At 32.9% G+C, this 19789-nt stretch overlaps 1 protein-coding gene across 4 annotated transcripts; it reads left to right on the top strand.

Annotated features, from left to right (window-relative positions):
• Positions 1 to 451: 451 nt before the first annotated feature.
• Positions 452 to 19524, top strand: LOC130623536 (repetitive organellar protein-like). Of its 4 annotated transcripts, none has more exons than XM_057439028.1 (7): positions 452 to 489; positions 12814 to 12871; positions 15054 to 17019; positions 17371 to 17497; positions 17589 to 17688; positions 18255 to 18409; positions 18491 to 19506. In XM_057439028.1, exons 1-7 carry the CDS (start codon positions 467 to 469, stop codon positions 18618 to 18620), a joined length of 2559 nt encoding a protein of 852 aa, XP_057295011.1. In that variant the 5' UTR covers positions 452 to 466; the 3' UTR covers positions 18621 to 19506. The 4 variants fall into 4 exon arrangements, with proteins under 4 accessions (XP_057295011.1, XP_057295009.1, XP_057295008.1 ...); XM_057439026.1 differs by lacking the exons at positions 452 to 489; positions 12814 to 12871 and adding exons at positions 4183 to 4363; positions 9172 to 9460 and having other exon boundaries at positions 18491 to 19522; XM_057439025.1 differs by lacking the exons at positions 452 to 489; positions 12814 to 12871 and adding exons at positions 6024 to 6258; positions 9172 to 9460 and having other exon boundaries at positions 18491 to 19524.
• The last annotated feature ends 265 nt before the right edge of the window (positions 19525 to 19789 follow it).

Raw genomic sequence — 19789 nt, 5'->3', positions numbered from 1 at the left:
TAAGAATTTTGATTGGGTCCTAAGGGCTCTTTCATCTGCGGATACGCTTATGTTTCAAAGATGATTAAGATGTCGTTTTTTGTGCTCACTTTTCATAAAAATCGCATCCCAGAAATGGCTTCATACCACATTTATTAAATCTTTATATACGGCAAATGTAATGACTTACTTGAGCATCGTAGTTAAAACTTGAAAAACCGTTACTTTATCAAGGAGGCGATCCTTTACCAAGGTTTTGATCAGTGCCATTTTTTAAGAATTTTGATTGGGTCCTAAGGGCTCTTTCATCTGCGGATACGCATATGTTTCAAATAGGAGGCATTCCTCCTTCTTCCTTTTTTACAACTTTCGCGATTAGCAGCATAGCTAGACTTAGGATTTTCTAAACAAGAAATGGTTCAGCGATTAATTGTTACAGGCAAAGTGGCCATTAAAGTACGCTGATTCCGTTCACAAACCAAGTGCGATGGTTTCACCGACTTTGTGTTTACCGCTCATTGTCATGCTACGAAGTCCATTCTGGTTTGGAAGGGATGGCCAAGGGTTTGTATGTCTCATTTTGACTTTTTGACTTTTTTCTATATGTTATCAAATGTTAAGATGAATATATTATTACGTTTTCTAGCCATTTTTAACTCTTAAACAACCAATTTTAAGATTTTGGCTTGAAGACGCATCCTGCTAACGTCAGCTAGGTAGCTATAGCTAGCCTTATTTGTTTCTATATTTTTAAAGTTTTAGTCAGTTTGTTACATTAAATTTTTTTTTATGCTGAGTTGTGGTTGTCTAGCTAGCTAGCTCTGGCTAAAAACTGAAAGTAGCCATATATGCAGTTTGGCTTTTACAACAAAATTCTTAATCAACAATCCCTATGCTTAATGCAATTAGCTAGGTAGCCACACCTTCTATTACTCTCATGAAAACTTATTCTACAAAGTAAAATCGCTGAGTGATTGTTTTAGCTTGACTGGGTACTGACAGGCTATTTTCTGTGTTCTTATGTAAATCAAAGTTGTGATAAAGTTTTTTTATAAAAAAGTATTAGGCCTATACGCATGTGCGACACGGCTTAGCCCGGTGTTAACAACGGACATTTTTCTGTGTTTTTATTTACACCGAGGTTGAAATAAATTTTTCTAGGAAAGGGTATTACTCTCCTATACGGAAGTTAGCAAGGTGTATATATATGTATTACACCCAAAACACGGACAAACTGTATACCTGTGGCACACTTTACGGTTCTTATTAATCGCTCCACCAAGTGTAGAGCGCCTGGTAACACAGTTACATGTGACTTCACCCGGCGTTTCAACGCTGAGTCTCCCAACTACTTTTACATTATGTAGTCACACAAAATTGACGTCAATATGTTTATTTGTATAATATAAGTGTACGAAGGTGTTAAAATCTATTTACATTATGTGATGAAATGTTACAGTAAAAAGACCATTATTTTGCAAATAGGGGTCAAAATCATAAAAATGTTACCCAAGTTTTTTAACTGCCGCAATTCTTGGTGTTTACATAAAAAAACCTTGAAAAACTTATAGTAAAAATGAAATGATCTTAATTTCTTTGCAGGAATAAACTTTTTTTAACATTTGCGAATCAAAGTACTTAAAACTTGCAATCTTATACTCTTAAAGTTGGATGAAATATGGTTTAATCACGGCATTTTTTTAGTTAAGTCTTTTCATTGCATCTTTTCCAAAAAAAAAAAGAAAATAGGATTTCCTATCGTTGAACTTTAGAAAAGAACACTAATTTATATTTTCTATTGAAAGAAAACTCCAAGAAAGTGTAGCTAGCTACCACCAAAAGCTGTAACCTCCAGTGTGTGGCATCACAGTATTTAGCTGTATGGTTTTCAGTAATAATCGGTGAATTTCACCTGGCTTACTAAAAACAACTCCCTACTGCATAACAAACATTTGCAAAGCATGTAACTTTTAGCTAGCTAGTGGCAGAATTATGTTAGCTAGCTAGCAGGCCAGCTTCCTTCAGCATTGCTGGTGGGCCATATGTTTGGCATTAAAATTTAGCTATCTAAAGAGTGGTTAAATCACTAAAACGCCAATGTTGTTAAAAGAGAGAGCGGAATTATGTTATAAAAATATATAGCCCTTAATATCTGCTTCACGTACAGTCGCGACATATTCAAGGGAAGCATCTTCCATCATTCGTCTCTCCCACCGCACCATTTGTTTACATTTAGATGCTTAATACAATATTTTGCGGAAAAACATAGATCTCTAATAATAGGCCAATCAGGATTCATTTTGTGACCAAACGGGTCCAGAGCTACTTTGGAGGTTTATCTCATAAAGCTTTGTTCAAAAAGTGATGCTAAGCGAAGTAGTTCACATTTCTTTTAAAAAAAATTTACCTACTTATAACTCCTAGGAAAAGACACTTACACGGGTAACTATAGAGAAGGCTAGTGATATTGTTATCTGAGTTGCTAGGAAACAAAAAAAGTGTTTGGATGCTGGAATGTTCTGATGTTGCTATTTACAGGATAGTATCTAAAAAATTCTGGTTCTGAGAGCTGTTGAGAAGAGAGTTTGTTGTTATGATTTAAACAAGGTCTAGGTTTTTTAAAAAAAGACAAAGAGTCCTCTGCACGAGGTTGTCTGTACGTCGTACTCAACACGAGTTTGTTTGTGTAATCCCGAACGGGATAAACATAAGTGGAGTTAATTATCTGTTTTGTAAACAAAATAAGCTGAACAAAAAGATTATTAGTGCAATCTTTATATTGATTATATAAATGAACGCTTTACGTTTCAAGAGAGATAAAAGAATGGATGGAATTTTGCGTTTGTGTTGCTTTCATAAGCTTACCTTTTGCTTACCTTTCCTTCATAGTATAGGACTGGAAATATAGTTTTCCCTTTAAACTAGTTTATTGTTAACATCTGTTTTAAAATGTTTGTTGTATATAAGAAACAAAAAAAAATAATTAAGTTTCCCCATTACTTTTTGGCGTTAGAATCTCCAAGAAGGGTAAAAAAACGCACAAATTTATCCTTTTGAAAGTTATTTACAGCTTCCTGTGTTTTACCACATACACTCGATGAGCTAATTCTGATGATTTGTAAATCTCTATATTTCAGAGTCGTGCTAAGGACACACGGAATAGCAATTACGACATATGTGGGCGAATTTCCATGGATTTTTCCACGGGCTAATAATAGTTTCATAATCTTTCTTAATTTAATTGCTTTATTTGCCAGATTATAATTGGCCATATTTACTGAGATGAATTACATCATTGTTTTCAAAATGTGACAAAATATACGGTAGCCGATTTCTCTTGGAAAATAGACCTCTAATTACTTCTAATTCTCCATAGGGAATGAGATTTTAGGGATCGTTATATCCGTTGATAAGACGTTGCTAGGGATATTTTTTACTAAGTCTAGTAAAAATAAATATTTCTCCTATTTAACGGAGAAAATGTCATTAAAGAACAACGGCATCGGTAAATTTCGCTTTAGAAACAACAAAAAATATTTTTTTAATTAAACTAAAGAATCTCTCGGACAACCCTGTTTTTTCTTTTTATCAGTGTATATTGTAGGATCAGTTTGAGCTTGAAAGTACAGGTGTTTTTTGCGATGTAAGGTTTCTCTTATCAAGTTATAAGTTCACACTTTAGACCTCTTCAAGACACTTTCAAACTCTATTATTAATAAATAATATTTAAAATTGTGAAAATTTACATTTTTAACTCATATAACAACACATAAGAGAAATGATATTTCTCTTACAAAAAATGAACGAATTAAGCGTTCGAAGATATGATTTTTAGGTGATATTATCAAAAAATACTGGAGCCTATTCCGGCTTTGTTTAACTTTCTTCAGAGCGAGGCTGAATGTTTGAAAAAGAGATTACGGTTTGCAAAAAAGTAATCACGTTTTGTTATAATTATTGCATTCATAAAACGCCTCAACTTTTATTTCGATAAGAAGATATAATATTTCATAAATACTATTTAATTTCTTTTAATTTGTGCTTTTATTCTAAAATAACTTCTCCTTAGATCATTCAAAAACATATAAGTGCCTTAGCGTAAAGAAGATAAAACAATTTGCTAAATATAATCACTTACGATGGAGAGTGGAATTGATATCTTGATATCAACATTTGGAGTGTAAGTTGCCACTCATTATGTTGTCAGCAAAAAAAGAATGTCGAAAAGGGATTTAGAAGATATAATTGCAGACTAGCTAGCTGTCAACATATGCTCTGTACCTGGCTCCTTAATTTATTAAAGAATACCATTCTTTATACAGCATATTTAAAGAAAGCTGACGATAGCAAGTTGTGGCTTTGTTTACACAATGTCATTTTTCAGGTAGCTAGTTAATTACTGCTATGTTTGTTTGTCCGTCTGTTTGTATAATAACCTGTTGTTTATTTGGCTCTAGTTTATTTATTTACGAAAATAACATTTGAGTACATTTAATTAAAAATATATATGGAGTTGTTTACATAAAGTTTCTGTTAAAAATTATGATCTTAGAAGGGGTTTAGGACAGTAAACAGATAGGATATTTTCTTAGCGACTTTGACTGCGAAGATAATATTAGAATGTGTGAGGTTATAGTTGTCAGACATGTAATGGTGACAGTATATATGTAAGGTGCAGTTTTTCTTTTGTGAGCTAACAGATTCTTTTATAGTAGATATGAAGTGGTCAAAATACAATGTTTCGGAATACTGCATTATGGTAAAATCATGCAGCAGTATTTGATATTAATTTTGGGAACTTTACACTAATTCTAGTGAAATCGAATACGGTGTCTGGATGTCATCCCACATATACCAACAACGAGATTTTATTTTACTTTGTCCTCTCATGTGTCGTGGAATCTCTATGGTAATAAGCAGAATCGATTATACTTATTTGTTTTAATAATCCGAGCTTAATTAGTTGCTTTGATAACAAGTTGTTTCCACCAAAACGCAAGTAGCAGTTGCAATCAAATTTTGTGTCATGTTATATACACCACACCCTATTTTCTAAAATTGCGCTTTTGCAGATGTTGCAGGATATGACTTCTAATATACAGCCTCACGGTTACAGTGTCCTCATTAAATGGCTGACCACATATGCATGCCGAACAACGTCGATTTCAGCGTTTTTAGTCTTTTTTTTACAAGACTTTACGGAAGAAAATGTAGCTGCGAGTTCATAAAAGCAATATTACAAAATCTTTTTTTATAAAGTGATTAAGTTTTTTTGTTTACTTGTGAAGTATATATCAGGGTTTTTTATTGTCTGATCACATCTCTGAAAAGAATTGAATTCGTGTCATTTTAAAATCAACAGTTAATACGCACGACTGTCTCTGCGATAAGTCCCCAAATGAGATGATTACAAGATTGCGTTTCAACACCACATTGAGTATTAAACTCTATCACGACTCTTTTTCTGTTGCAAATTGTACGCTGCAAAGACGCACATAGATTTTGAGGGTGACCATCGTTATAGCCAGGGTCCCTTTGCGTCAATTAATTCGTTGCATATGTACACAAACAAGTACTTTATAATACCCTGCAGCTACGAAATCATCTTCGTAAACCACTAAACTCTTTCATACAATACTATCTTTTATTTTATTTTTGATTAACAAGTATAATATCAAACAAGAAAATTGCTGTAGGAGCGAGGCTGTAGATATCGCTGACAAAATCATTTCTATAATTCAAAGCTTTGCATTGGTATCGCAGCACCGAACAAAAGACGAGTTTGTGTCGCGTTGCCAAATTGTTGTTTCATAGCAAGCATAACATTGATAAAGCAAGAATGTAGGTCTGCTTTAATGTTAGTGTAAACTGTGTTAAAGCAAATGAATTGGAGACATTGTAAATATTTTTACTTTTAATTTTATAAATAGCTTCAATGCGTTAACGCTGCGCATTTAAAATTTATTGTTTCAAAGCAAATTGGGATATTTATATGTCATCGAACCATTGTCAAAATTCTTTTGTATCCAATAGCTGCTTTTATAAACCATAAAGTTGCTTTGAAAAACAACAACTTTTGCAACTTACAAGTAACTTTCTTACGTCGATATATTGTCAATCATAAAATATTTTGTTATCTGAGATTTCCGTAAATATTTTCTTTGTAAGCAAGATGCAATCTTCATGAAGCGTAGCTTATGCAGTAGTTGGTTAACAAGATATAAACATGACGCTACCTCGTGGTTGTAATGCAATAAAATCGAGAAAACTTTGGTGCAGGTACTTGTTAAATAATATCGTACAACTTAATAACTTTATTGTGAATCCATACTCGAATTGTTCTAAGTAGAAAAAAGTGGCTATGTTTTTATGTTTTTTTTGTGTTAGTTAATCGCTAAAGTCAAACAAGAATCGAAATTATAGGTAACATGGTATTTGTGCAAGGTGACTTTAATTCTGTTTTTGACACACAATCTTTTTGTATAAGCAACGTGAGGATTAAAGTCAACCCTGAAGCAAGAGCTCAAAAATAATTAATAATATAAGTAGAAAAATAGGTCAATAAGATAAGTAGACAAAAAGGGTGTTCTGCAGACCGTGAGTTACACCTTATTTTTAAAGCTTTTATCGAAAACGATATTAAAACGAACATTTGCTATTGATTGTGGTAACGGTCTTATGTAGCAACCAAAAGTCCTTCCCAAGTAGACAGTCAACAACTGAGCAACCAGTAAACCTGTAATGCCCTGTGTTTAGTACAATCTTGTTCAAAATATGTTGGGACAAGATAAGATAAAATTGGCTATTTCAAAATTTGATTAGGTTATTTAGTCAAAATGTGCTAATTATTGCTGACAGCAGCATGGTAATTTTTTCACTAACTTCGGTGCCTTATTTGGCCCTGGCGTGGACTATTTCGATGTGCGGGCGTGCTAGAAAATACGACTAGCAAATTTTTCACGCTGCCTGCCTCGTTTACATCTGTGCATAATTAGCGACTTTGCAGCTTGCTGGTGTTGTTTGACGCTTCTGTCAATATTTGAAAAATGACGAAAAAACCGCTCTTGTCTCAATATTTTGATCAAAATTTAAGATGTCCGCATTTTACGATAGCCACTTTTGCTATGATCAGAATGCAATTAAAATGTTTTTTTAATAAAGTTAGCTAATAATTAATCCAGATAGCGAATTACTTTTAAAAAAAGCTAAGAGTCTTTATTTTATTTTATCTTGTTTGATTCTCCACTTGTTCGTGCTTGAAAGAAGTTTTATTACTTACTTATGAGCTTAACTGTTAAACCAGTAAGTCGCATAAATGTTCTGTAAATCTCGTGTTATCTAGCAAATTATCATTTAAGTGTCAACAAACTTCTGTATGTGTTTGTATAATGAAATATTGTAACGTAGGGAATAATGAAATAAAACGTCTTTGACTTTTTTTCAAGTTTCAATATATGGAAGAAATTAATGTCCTTATCTAGCTATTTATTTTTAATTAAGCGCTATCAAAGGTGTTAGATAATTTTATTTTTTTTCTTACACATGTTTAACAATCACAACATTTTTCTTTCAATGACGTATTCGTACGTATTTTTTCTAGCTGTTTTCTTTTGAAAATATGAAATGCTGAATTCGGAATACGGATATTAGCGTTGTCAAACATAATTAATTAGCTATATTTGTCATCAATGGTACTCCTTAAACTATTTCAAGTGCATGCCACAGATAAAAGGGAAAAGTATATTTTGTATAATTTATCATTGGCACGCAAAATACCTCCAACCTGATTAGCTGAAAAGAGAGAGACATAAATAGATCTCACACTTTACATACAAAATATGACTGCGCAAAAGAAAAAAAAGTATACAAAAAGAATTGAATTCAATAAACTTAACTGTTATCAAAACACAATTTTGGGAACAAAGCACTAATATATGTAAACTATTTTTTTTCTTCTTGAAGTTTGTCTGTTTGTCTGTAACAAGCAAATGTGATTATATTGTCCACGATTGTCTACAAGGATTTTTGAAAACTTTCTCGCTTAAAAGCTCGGAGAATAACCAGATTAATATATCAGAACTGGAAAAATGCATGCCACATTGCACTCTGATATTTGCTTCTAAATGAATTCATGGCATTATCTATGTTCCGGGATAATTGTTAGTTATTGATCGTAATTAACTAATTATTATTCTTAACTGGTGTTGTTGTGTAATTCGAAGATTTAAAATCTGAAGTGTACTCTGCATACCTGTACAATATCATCAAGAATGTGCCAAATCAAAGGTCTCCCATAACTGTACTTCTAGTGCTACAAAGATTGATTATTTTTGTGTTTTGATCAGGCTGACCAGGCTGAAGTTAGAAGCTGGTGGCGATTAAATCACCGCTTTCAATTCAATTTACATTCAATGGATACCGGAGTGGATATAAATCCATACTCCACATTACCTTTGTAACGAGAACTAAATTCATAGAATGCGGTAAAGATACTGGAGTAAAAGAACAACGTTACTTAACCATGCCTGTACGGCTATTATTTCAAAGACTGGATTTTATTGATATAGCTAAGCGATGGTGTTGGTACTTGACGTATTCCCCTTCAGATAATCTAAGTTCGAGGAGTAGTGACTTCATATCTGATGCAATTTTGCATGGTAGTCGTCGTGCTTTCAGACCTATCGAGCAAACTTAATGCCACAATTCTCCCCGTTAATAAACATGCATACATGCATATTAACAGGTGTATTATAGTTTAAGTTAGAAGTATTGTATATAAAAAAGGGTCGATGGAAAAGAATAGACTAAACTATATTTTTGTAACACAATTTTTTTTTAGACAGAAACATCCTTTAAAAAAATAGTTTTTGTCATTTTTCTTGTTGTTGAAAAATCAACAAATCAAATTTAAGTTATAGAGACCTTACAACTTACTTTTTAATCTCTCAGTATACTAAGCCATGCAATGCTTATCATTAATTCACTCCCATTTTCATTTCATAATCCTTATGACCTTTTTCTTGACAAATGTTTTATATTAATGTTTCAACTTCAAACGAAAACATTGCGGCTTTGTTTGTATCTATCCTAACGCGTTTTAGCTAGTCATATTTACTTCATTAAAAGACTTAAATGGGTGAAAAGATGTGTAGACACAATTCATGGAATAAAATAATCTTATTTATATTTTAGTGAAGATGTTCCAGTTCGGCTCAGCCTTCGTGAAAGAATGGCACTCAAAGAAGCGGCTGCTTCAAACAATTCCGACGTCACTCCACGTGACCGAAAAATAAAAAGCGATAGTATACAACAATATAGAAAATCACGTGACATCGAAGATGAAATCGAGAAAACGACGCGACGTGTGGTTAGGATAACAGATGACGGCAAAGAAGAAGTGAAAGTGAGGGAAAGAAAATATCAGAATGGAGAGAAAGAACAAGTTGTTAAAAGGTTATCGAGAGAAAACGAAAATAAAATGGTAAAGATTTATATTCCTTTGAATTTAGTAACGTCTTTAGGTTCCTTTCCTTTTCTTTTCTTTAACATACACAAATGTTTAATGGTAGCATGCACGCGGAAGTTCTTGATGGTATTGTAAATGCTTCATCTGCTTTTAAAACGGGGGGCTCACGATATAAATAACGTATAGCCGTTATTGAGTGATTAATCAAAGAAAACGCCCGTTTTTAACTTAAATAGCTCGCAAAAACAAACTATGCCATATCGCAAAAGACTGTACTTAAATGTGTAATATTTTTATTTTATTTACTTTATGTTTATTCATTTTCGTTTTCACTCAACAGCCTTTTTTCACCATCCCACATCATAACTGAGTCAATGGTGCAATGGGACTAGACTATTCATAAATATCCTTAAAGTTAACTTGATATGCTAAATAAAACTTTGCAAAATCACTTACTAGAGGTGATTAAAATAAACCGCACCGACTTACTCACTGCCACAAATAATCAACGTTAAGATTTGTCAGCGTTTTAATACGATTTTAACTGACATGACACTGCGGATTATGACTTTGACACATCGCGACAATGTCTATCAAAGCAGTTTCGAACCACGCTATAATAAAAATGCTCTTTGTATCTAAGATCTAATTTTAGAAATACATTTTCCCGCCATTTTTCCTTTTATGGAAAAAAAAGTTCATATTGAATGTATTTAATAATGAAATTAGATGTAAGTACAGTAAATGACAAAGCTGAGGATTTTTTTTCAGGATTTTATACCTGATCCATAACACAGTTTCAGCCCTTCTCTGAGTATTAGTTTACGATTAACATTTAAAAATGTGAGCTCTTTAAATCAGTTTGTAGGGTAACATAGCTAATTTTCTTTTTTGCTATGTCAAAGACTAAATCAAGGCGAAGTTATCGTTTCGAGAGTTTTTTAAAAAATGCATGAAGCCTAAATACAGTATAGCACAAGTCTTGCGGACAATAAAAGCCCGTGGTTTAGTATAAGAACAAGTACATGTCAAATATTTGTTGAAAATAGTGAAACAGAATAAGAATTGTTTAAAAAAAAGACTCAAAACTACTAGTGTCTTACTGATAATAGATTGACCTTTTTATGTCAGCAAGGGGAAAGTTACTTTGGGACTGACTGGAGTACTGAAACAATTTCTCGTTAAATGTCAAATTTCGGTATTTTGCTGCAACCTCTCACCAAAATTTTGAGACAATGGCATTTTTCAACCATGTTGTTAAAGTTGCAAAGAGTTTGCGAAGTACCACCCCTTCAGATGTGTATCTTAGTGTGCAGCGTTTAAATTGAGCTAGTCGCATTTTTTAACAGGTCTCTACGAAATAATCAACGCCTGGCCTACATAATGGCCATGCTGACGTCAGCACCAATCAGTACATTATGAGTGTTTAGATCTAACTAAATCAAATATGCTCTAAGTCCGCTGCAAACATTGACAAGTGAACTGGGACAAGCTTAAATTTTGGGTTCTCACAGCCAGAAAACAATAAACTTCACCGCAGGAAAATTTTTATCTCTTAATATCATATCAAGTTAATTGAAACATAAAGACGGTTATAAATTGTGTTATCACATACATATTATGACGCCACACCAATGGATTAAAGAATATCTTATCCAGAATTACGTTGGGTTCAATACAGATTTTATCGCGGTTTAATGTGCTACATTGGTATTTGAAAAGCTTTTTCTCCTTATATTTTCTCGATGGTGACCGAATTTCTTTTTTAAAATTATAGAACTTTTAACTGGCAGTTGATATGAGAGGGGGACGAGACAAATTCTGAAACTGAAATATTTGCCGAGATCCTTATTTTCCGCCTTTATATGGGAAAATTTAACCAGGGATATTACACAAAACAAGTGCCTAATTCAAAAATTCGTTAAGAATTTGGCGCGTTGAAACGTAAACAAAACAAGTTTCAAGCGAATAAACGATTTTTTTAACATTGTCAACAGTGGTGCCGCAGCTCAATACATTGCTAAAGACTTTAACACTATATATTCATAACTTATGAGATTGACAATTCTATAATGTTCAATATAGTTACAGTAAAGAACATCTTACATTTGTTTCTTAATTTAGTTACAAATCTACAAATCAGATTACTTTTGAGTTTGATCATTACTCACCCTTTTTCAAAAAGATTCACAATAAAACATATGTACTTTGATTTGTTCAGTGTGAATAGCAAGATTTGTTTCTTTGTTTCGATTTAAATCTGCCGATATCGAAGTTCGTCTCCGAACGGTGTGTTTATATGGAAAGGATTTACCTATTCCGCTGGGAACAAAATCCGTTCAAGCGAAATCTTGCTTAGCCGAGACAGACCGAAATAGTCACGAATTTTCTTCTTCATATAAACATAAAGTGATTTTTAGTATAACTATTGATAAGTGCGATATCCCGAAAACGTCTCGCGGCGGTAATCGTTTCATGTAAACAGCCCCTTAAACGCGTTTTAATTTAATTATGACGTCATGTAGTGCAACGAAATTTAATGTTAATGGACAAAGAATTACTTGTGGTAATAATCACAATAGCCACGAAAAAACTCAGGAATTCTGGTGTCATGTTTGTTGAGTAACAGAAATTTCATGCGTGGGTGATGAACGTCACAAAAAAAAATTCGTGGTAAGCGTTTTAACCAGAAAGATAATTTCTGCCTGCTTTTTGTCGCCTAGAATTTGAAAAGCTAAATGAATTGTTTCTTTTCTTTTTTGAATAGAACATATTATAGTTATAGATAATAATAATGAAATAATAATAATAATAACAATATGTCACTGGAAAATATTTCTTTTGATACGAGTCTAAATGTTGGATTCTAAAAGCATTTTTTTATTTTTACTTTCACAACTGTAATTTCACTGTATTTCTGTTCTCACTTATCTATATCATTTTTTCTCTTATGTTAACAGCTACTAAGATATTATTCTACTAACCAAGCTGTTTGTTTTCAATGACTCTTGCCACCTCGTTGCAGACGTGAACGCTGTTTCACCTTATTTAGATAATTTCAAATTACGTGAAGTCTGTCACATGAAATTATAACAACAACATAAATTCTTGTCACATTTAATTGGTTTCACTTAATTACCCCCGTGTTTTACAACATTTTAACTATTATCCGGAGGTGAGGTGCTTAACTGCTTCCTCTCATATATGGACACATTAATATTGACTTAACGACAATGTATTTCGACATTATTGAACTTAGAAGAAAGTTATATAAAATGGATGTTATAACTATATTGTAAGATACTTTCAAGACACAAAAATAAGTATTTAAAAAGGAATTTTAAAATGTCTATTACGCTTGTGTTAGCGAAATCGGGAGGTAAATTTGTCATCCAGAATTTAAAGAAAGTACCACTAAAAGTTCGGGTAAGGTTTATTTTTATGCCTTAAATAATAGTAAATATAACGTTGTAGCGTTGAAATAATATATAACAATGTAATTTTTAATGATTTAAACTGTAGTGTACTGAAAATACTGAACATATATTCAATTCACACATGTTACTATACGAAAAGTGTATTATAGGAAATATTTTTATTTCGGACTTGCCTCTTTTTCCAATTTACACCCATGAATTTGCTTGTTATTCGATACCTGTAGTTTCAAGGTATAGCTTTTACTTCCAAGTATATTTAGTAGATATGAAACTAATTATTAACAAAACATGTACTTTACAATTCTGCCTTGTAACAACAATACGACATTGCAAGAATTTTTATTTTGAAAGTTTGCTTACGTCAAGAGTTTATGTAAAAGGGCTACAGCACTGTAGCACTGTTAAAGTGATTCGAGGGAAAAAGGGGAGGGGGGGAGGGGGGATTTTAGAGTTTGGAATAATCGTCCCACTTTTTTCCAATCCCATTTATTAATTTATTAAGATGAGAAAAGTATTTCACTCTTCTGACTGTTTAGTTTCGCCTGTAATCATATTAATGTATCTAAACGCTAGTAGACTGAAGAAAAGAAATAACAATCTTGTATTGCAGTGAAGTATCACTAAACTGAACAAAGCAAAGGTTTTTTATTAGTTAATTATTAATTTTCAATACACTATCTACCATTTCACGCCCCCTCTCTTTCTCTCTCTCTCTCTCATTTATATGCTACTCTAGTATACTTTTTTAAATGGCTGGTATACATTTGTCTTGTAGAAAGCCATTTATACAACTTCATAGGGCTTTATGATGTTTTCAAGTTTGATATTAATATACTAGCTCGTTTTTACGTGCAAAAGCGTGAGAAAGTTGTTTCGAAATAATTTTATAACAAAAGTAGAAGTAGTATTTAGAGTTTGTGTACTTACTCAACTTCTTGTCTCACTTACCAAGGCATTTAAATTCTAGTGATTAATTGAGGTTCTTATTCAAAGAATAAAAATAAGCCTTTAACCGGAGGAAAAATAAACTTTTACTATTCTACTTATTTAATACGAAAAATTACGAATTTAAAATTCCTGTTTACGTTTTACGCATGGTTAATCAGGTGTAGTTTCGAGCTCTCTAAATTTAACATTGTTATTTCTTCTGCAACGATTGAAAGAAAAGCATGTCTAAGCAGAGGCCTTTATTTAGACAATTAGCTAAAATAAAAATCATTTAAGAAATGAAATTTAAAGATGGGGAGACTGCTTTACTTAACGCCCCGAACTTATTTAATTTTTGGAAATTTTTAGAGGGAATTTATTATAAGGGGGCGTTAACAATAGAGGCGGTTAGATACCGCATTTATGGTAGGTGGTTAAGCGTGTGAGAACAGCATTTCGTTGACTCTTACATTAATAGAAGTGAAAGCAAAAAAACTTTTTTTTTAAATCCTCATGTTTTTACATACTATTTAACCACTAATCTTTACATTATTACCAAAAAAATTGCTAGAAATTTGTCATACACTTTTTTTGGACAACATTATGCTATTTTTATACACATTTGATATGCTCATTAACGTAATCACTTCATTCTGATGAGTATTTTATTGGTTGCTAATACTTTTAATTAATAAATACCAACTGTAGATTCCGTCCCGAAGGTAAATAACTCCAATCTTGACATCAACAATTTCACTTTTCTGAAATACACTACCGTAAATTACCGCGCTCAGTGACTAAATAAACGGTCAGTCTGAATAAGCGCCTATTCTTCTGATTAATTTTAAATAAGCGCCCCGTGACGAAATAGACACTCAGTTTGTAGCTATAACCGTCGAGTGAACGTAGCGGAGTTTTATTTGAGAAAAGTAAAAAACAAAATTTATTGATGTACAAAAAAATTTTACAATAATATTTCTTGTGATTTTTGTATCAAAATACGATGTAGAAAGCAAAGAGCAAGAACATTAATTACATAGTGTTTTTTAACTTAACTACTTTTTAGGGCTCTTTTAGAATAAGTTAAAAGAAGACCTTGATGTAAGATTAAGTGCGCATGCTGTCTAAATGATAGTTGTGACTTTCCTGCTTCAAAAAAGCCAAAAGTATCAAAACTAAGGAAATAATGAGAACTGCAATAAATTATTATATGAGTGATTAACTTGTTCATTCTTTTTTTAAAGGCAATTGCTGAAGACAAAGAAGAAAATGAAGCTGAGGACGTCAACAACAATGATCTGTCGTCTCGCGATTCACGTCAATCTCAAAACACTCGAAGAAACGATTCAAAAAATCAGGACATAGCCAATGGTGATGAACGATCAGCAAAAAGAGAAAAGCGTTACGAAGAAAAGAAAGAAACTGTTAATGATGACTCTTTCGTTCGACGAATAAGACGCAGAAGACGTGACGTCGTAGATGAGGAAGACGTCAAAACGAATGAGAGAAATAAAACCGACGATAAATTAGAAATAACATCCCGACGTGTCGATCGTCTTGAGAAAAAAGTAGAAGACTCTTCTTACAATGAAGAAACTGTAATTAAAAAATCACACGGAAAAGGAAAAGTGGAAGAACACACGAAAACAAAGAAAACTAGGCACTACCATGACAACGGCGCTGACGTGAAAGAAGTAACTGAAATAAAAGTCGAAACGTCAGTGACAAAGGATAGTGATAATGAATCAGAGACAAAAATCGTTGCTAAAATTATAAACGGTGACGTTACCAAGCACTTGGAAAAGAAATCTTCACGGCATCACCATGACGACGATACCGACGTTGAAACTGTCTCTATTACTAATATCGATAAAATATCACATGCAGATAATTCCGTCACTGAAAGTGAAGTCACGACATTAATAGAAACATGTGTCAATCCCTCCGAGATTAAAAATGGTGGCACAAAAAACACAAGTAATAACGAAGAAATAAAAGCACACAGATTTAACAGAGCAGGCAGGATGATTGACGATTTAGATAAAGACACTGCTAATAAACCAGTGCGTGTAAATAAAAGACCAGAACCAAGAAGTGACATTAAACCAAAATCTGATAAACTTGCAAAAAGAAGTATAGTCATCGAGGACGTGATTGCAAAAGAGAATGAACAAGGTGTTGAAAGTTGTAGTGCAATGACTGAACAAGAGGAGGAGGTTAACGAAGTTAAAAATGTAAAACTGCGTAATAAATTTGAGCCTAAAGATCGACCAGCATCTGTAGGTAATTTTAAATCCCGATTCGAAAACAAGGACAATGATAAAACACAGACTAAGCGCCCCTTGTCTGTTGGCAATGTTCGAGCTAAGTTTGATCAAACGAATAAAGCTGAAAGAAAAAGTAGAAACATTCTTAGTAATAAGGGAGTGAATAAAACAATTGATGAAGACAAGGAATTAGAAGTAAAATTGAAAGAAACTGTCCCTAAGGAAGAAGAACAAGCTATTGAATTGAAGGACACAAAGAACAATAATTTAAGAAATAAGTACGAAAAAAACGCAAGACCAACTTCTGTTGTGGATTTTAAATCAAAATTTGAACCAAAAACCCAACAAAAAAGACCACTCTCCACAGGAACGTTTCCCTCCAAATTCGGTTCAACCTCTTCCAAGAGTGGCGCAAATGAACTGCAAGATAAGTTGGGGAGACTGAATGGCAATAAAAACGTTAATTTTAAAAATAAATTTGAAGGTAATCAAAACAAACGGCCCGTGTCTGTTGGCAACTTTCGTTCGAAATTCGAACCTAAAAGCAGTGATAATACAGAAAGTGAGAGGCCGCTTTCAGTTGGAAACTTTCATTCAAAAACAGAGACAAAAGACAACAAACCTGAAGATAAAGAAAATAAAATAACTGAAAATAGAACATATGAAAAACCTTCAAGAGAAGACAAGAAAATAATTGCAAAGAACACAACCGTGAAGGATGATGAAAATGGAAGGACTTTGGAAAGTGTGACCAAGTTAACTAAAGGGCATGGTCAGTCTGCCCAGGAAATAAGTCAAATTAAGAAAGTTGAAACAAGTGACAAAGGTGGCATGCATATAGAAAAAGTTACTACGGTATCAGAAACGAAAACAGCAACTGGGAAGTACACAAGACGAACTATCGAGACAAAAATAGAAGCGAACCCAGAAAAGAAGGCTAATGGTGAGTACTTTAATCTGTACATTGCCCGTCCAGCCATTTTCCCCAGTCTTCATGCTGCATTTAAAAACTGAATCCTAATCCAATGGAGCCAATTACCTGTTAACTAACAAATCCATTAGCTATATTACAAGTTAGATTAGCATTTTTAAAATTTGGCGTGATTCTTTTCTCCTCATCCTTCAAATCTAAGTGCTCGTATTATTGTTGTTGGTTAATTGTGAAGAAAAAAAAGAACGACATGAATTAATACGATGCAAGATGCCTGAAAAGTAATGAGAATACACTACCAAAGGCAAATTACAGGTATGAACGCATCAACAAATCTTTTAAAACCTTAAATTAATCTTGTAGCGCCATCCAAAAGTATGGAAGCAATTATGAAAGAGCGAAAACAAAAACAAGAGGCTGCAAAGAAATCTCAAGCAAATCGAATGGCAAAAGGAAAGAACATGTTCAAGCAAATGGACGCCAACGCCCAGTAAGTATGCCAACAGGAAAGATGTTTTTCATATTTGTTATTTATGGTAGGATTTTGATATTTGTTATCCCTTTCTTCTTCCTTGTTTCAGAGTTGGTCAGAAAGTCACAGTGAACTCAGGAGGTGGTGCAGCAAACAGTAACATTGAAAAATTGCTGAAATGGATTGCTAAGAGAATTAACCAATATCCGGTAGGTTGTTGTTGTTATTGTTTTCCTTGTTACATTACCGTCATTACCGTTAATTTTGTTATTCTTTTGTTCTTTTCCTTCATTTTATTTTATTTCTGACGCAGTGTTCATTGTCAAATTGTTAGTAAGATTTGTGTCTACCTCAAAATATTTTGTTACCGCGAAAATTCTCTCGCAAAATAGTACCGCAGTCACCAAACAAGGTGAACATATTTTCATCGCTTCTGGATCCATCTAACAAAGAGCGTTCGCTGTGGAAATTATTCACTTTCAAGTTTTTTGTCATGGAGGAAGAGTTGATGTATTCATGAATGATTTTAATTCCACATAAGGAAAAAAAATTTGCAATGTATTTTATCGCGAAATGTGTTTGTTCACTTATATTTATCGCGAAATTTATTGTGAAGCCATGAATTTCGATTTGATTATTTTTAACGTAGGTGGACACCAAGCTTTACTAATTTTTTTTTGTTTCCGTTGCCGTGGTTGCTGTTGTCGCTGTGTTTCCATGTCGTTTTTTGTGTCTTGCACTCTTATAGCATAATAGTAAATTTAAACATATGTAGGCTGTTCATGTCAGCAACTTTACATCAAGCTGGGAAGATGGGATTGCAATGTGCGCTTTAATGAACTACCTGTTAGGCGACAAGGCTATTAATCCACTTGCTGTTAGTACAACAGATAAAAGAAAGAATTTCCACATGGCCATTAAAGCAGCTACGTAAGCATTTTATATCTTTTCAAATTACTAGTTGAAATGTCAAAGACTGTTTCAATGAAGTTTCTCCTTTTTCGTTTTTAGCGACGCAGGTGTACCAGCTTTGTTAGATGCAGATGAACTGGCAGATCATGAACTTGATCGACGATCCATGATCACCTACCTGCATTTAGTATACAAGATATTGTTTGCAGATAAGCAAGAAATAAAGTAAAAGCCAGAAGCTCGTCTGTTTAATATAAAAGACCTACGATTTATGTATGTGGTTAGTCAATAGCACAACACTTAACACTGTCAACTTTTGCACCCGTAGTCAGTTTGGAAAAAAAGATTTTTAAAAGTTTAACATGGATAATTGTTATTGTTATTACCATCATAATGGAATATAACTGAGGATATTATGAAAATCATGTTTTGCATTAATGAATGCTTATTTTATAGTACTTTGCGTGTCAATTATTTATTTATTCGCTTTTCTTTGTTTGTTTGTTTATTTGTTTGTTTGTTTCTTCGTTTTTTGTTAGTTTGTTATTTTTTTGTTTTTTTGTTTTATTCACTTTTTTTTTCTTTTTGGTCTTGGTCTCCCCTTAAAAATCCCCTTATAAAAGGAGGGTGGTATGCAGTACCAAATATTAAATATAGAACTTCTATTTACATTTCGTAGTGGGTTTATATCGTTTTTGATCTAATCTCAATATGATTTTGGACCAGTGTTACATACTTACAACGACAGATATAATCTGTACAAATGTAATTTTTGCGATGTTGTCAGGTTTAATAAATATAATCTTTTTAATGTAATCATTTGTTGTATATATATTGCGTTTTGTTAAGTAAAGTTAGAAGTTCAACATACATTGTCTTCTCTTTCTGCCAGTTTACAATTTTGTTCTCCAATTAAAGCATTACATTTTCAATCCAAGAAGAAGATTTCTTGGATATGTTTACTACCTCCTCCTCCTCTTCCTCCGCTTTTTTACTATTTTCTACTATGGTGCATGACTATGATACTTACTGAATTATTATACTTGTACTTAGACACCTGCCTACTGAATATTTAGGTCCTAACTCTCAGAAACTTCAAATTTCATCATTAGTCAAAACTACCCTTTAAATTTCTACGAAATCATTATAATTGGGGAAATGTAAAAACTTTCGTTGGGATTGTCCTTAGAACTCTAAACTTGCAATTAAATTTTATTTCATCAAAGTGAATCGTTTTATAAATTTTGGACACATGATTAACTTCCGGGCAATTTTTGGCATTTTCACATGCGGAAAATATGTTAAATAAATTTAACGTAATGAAATCGAGCAAAAGTATTTTAAGATGGAAATTATTTTGTTTCACTACGCACATGTCGTACCTTTGTCTACAGATTT

This window comes from Hydractinia symbiolongicarpus, chromosome 13, assembly GCF_029227915.1.
Source record: "Hydractinia symbiolongicarpus strain clone_291-10 chromosome 13, HSymV2.1, whole genome shotgun sequence".
Taxonomy (NCBI): Eukaryota; Metazoa; Cnidaria; class Hydrozoa; order Anthoathecata; family Hydractiniidae; genus Hydractinia; species Hydractinia symbiolongicarpus.
This window is presented reverse-complemented; position numbering and strand designations above follow the sequence as displayed.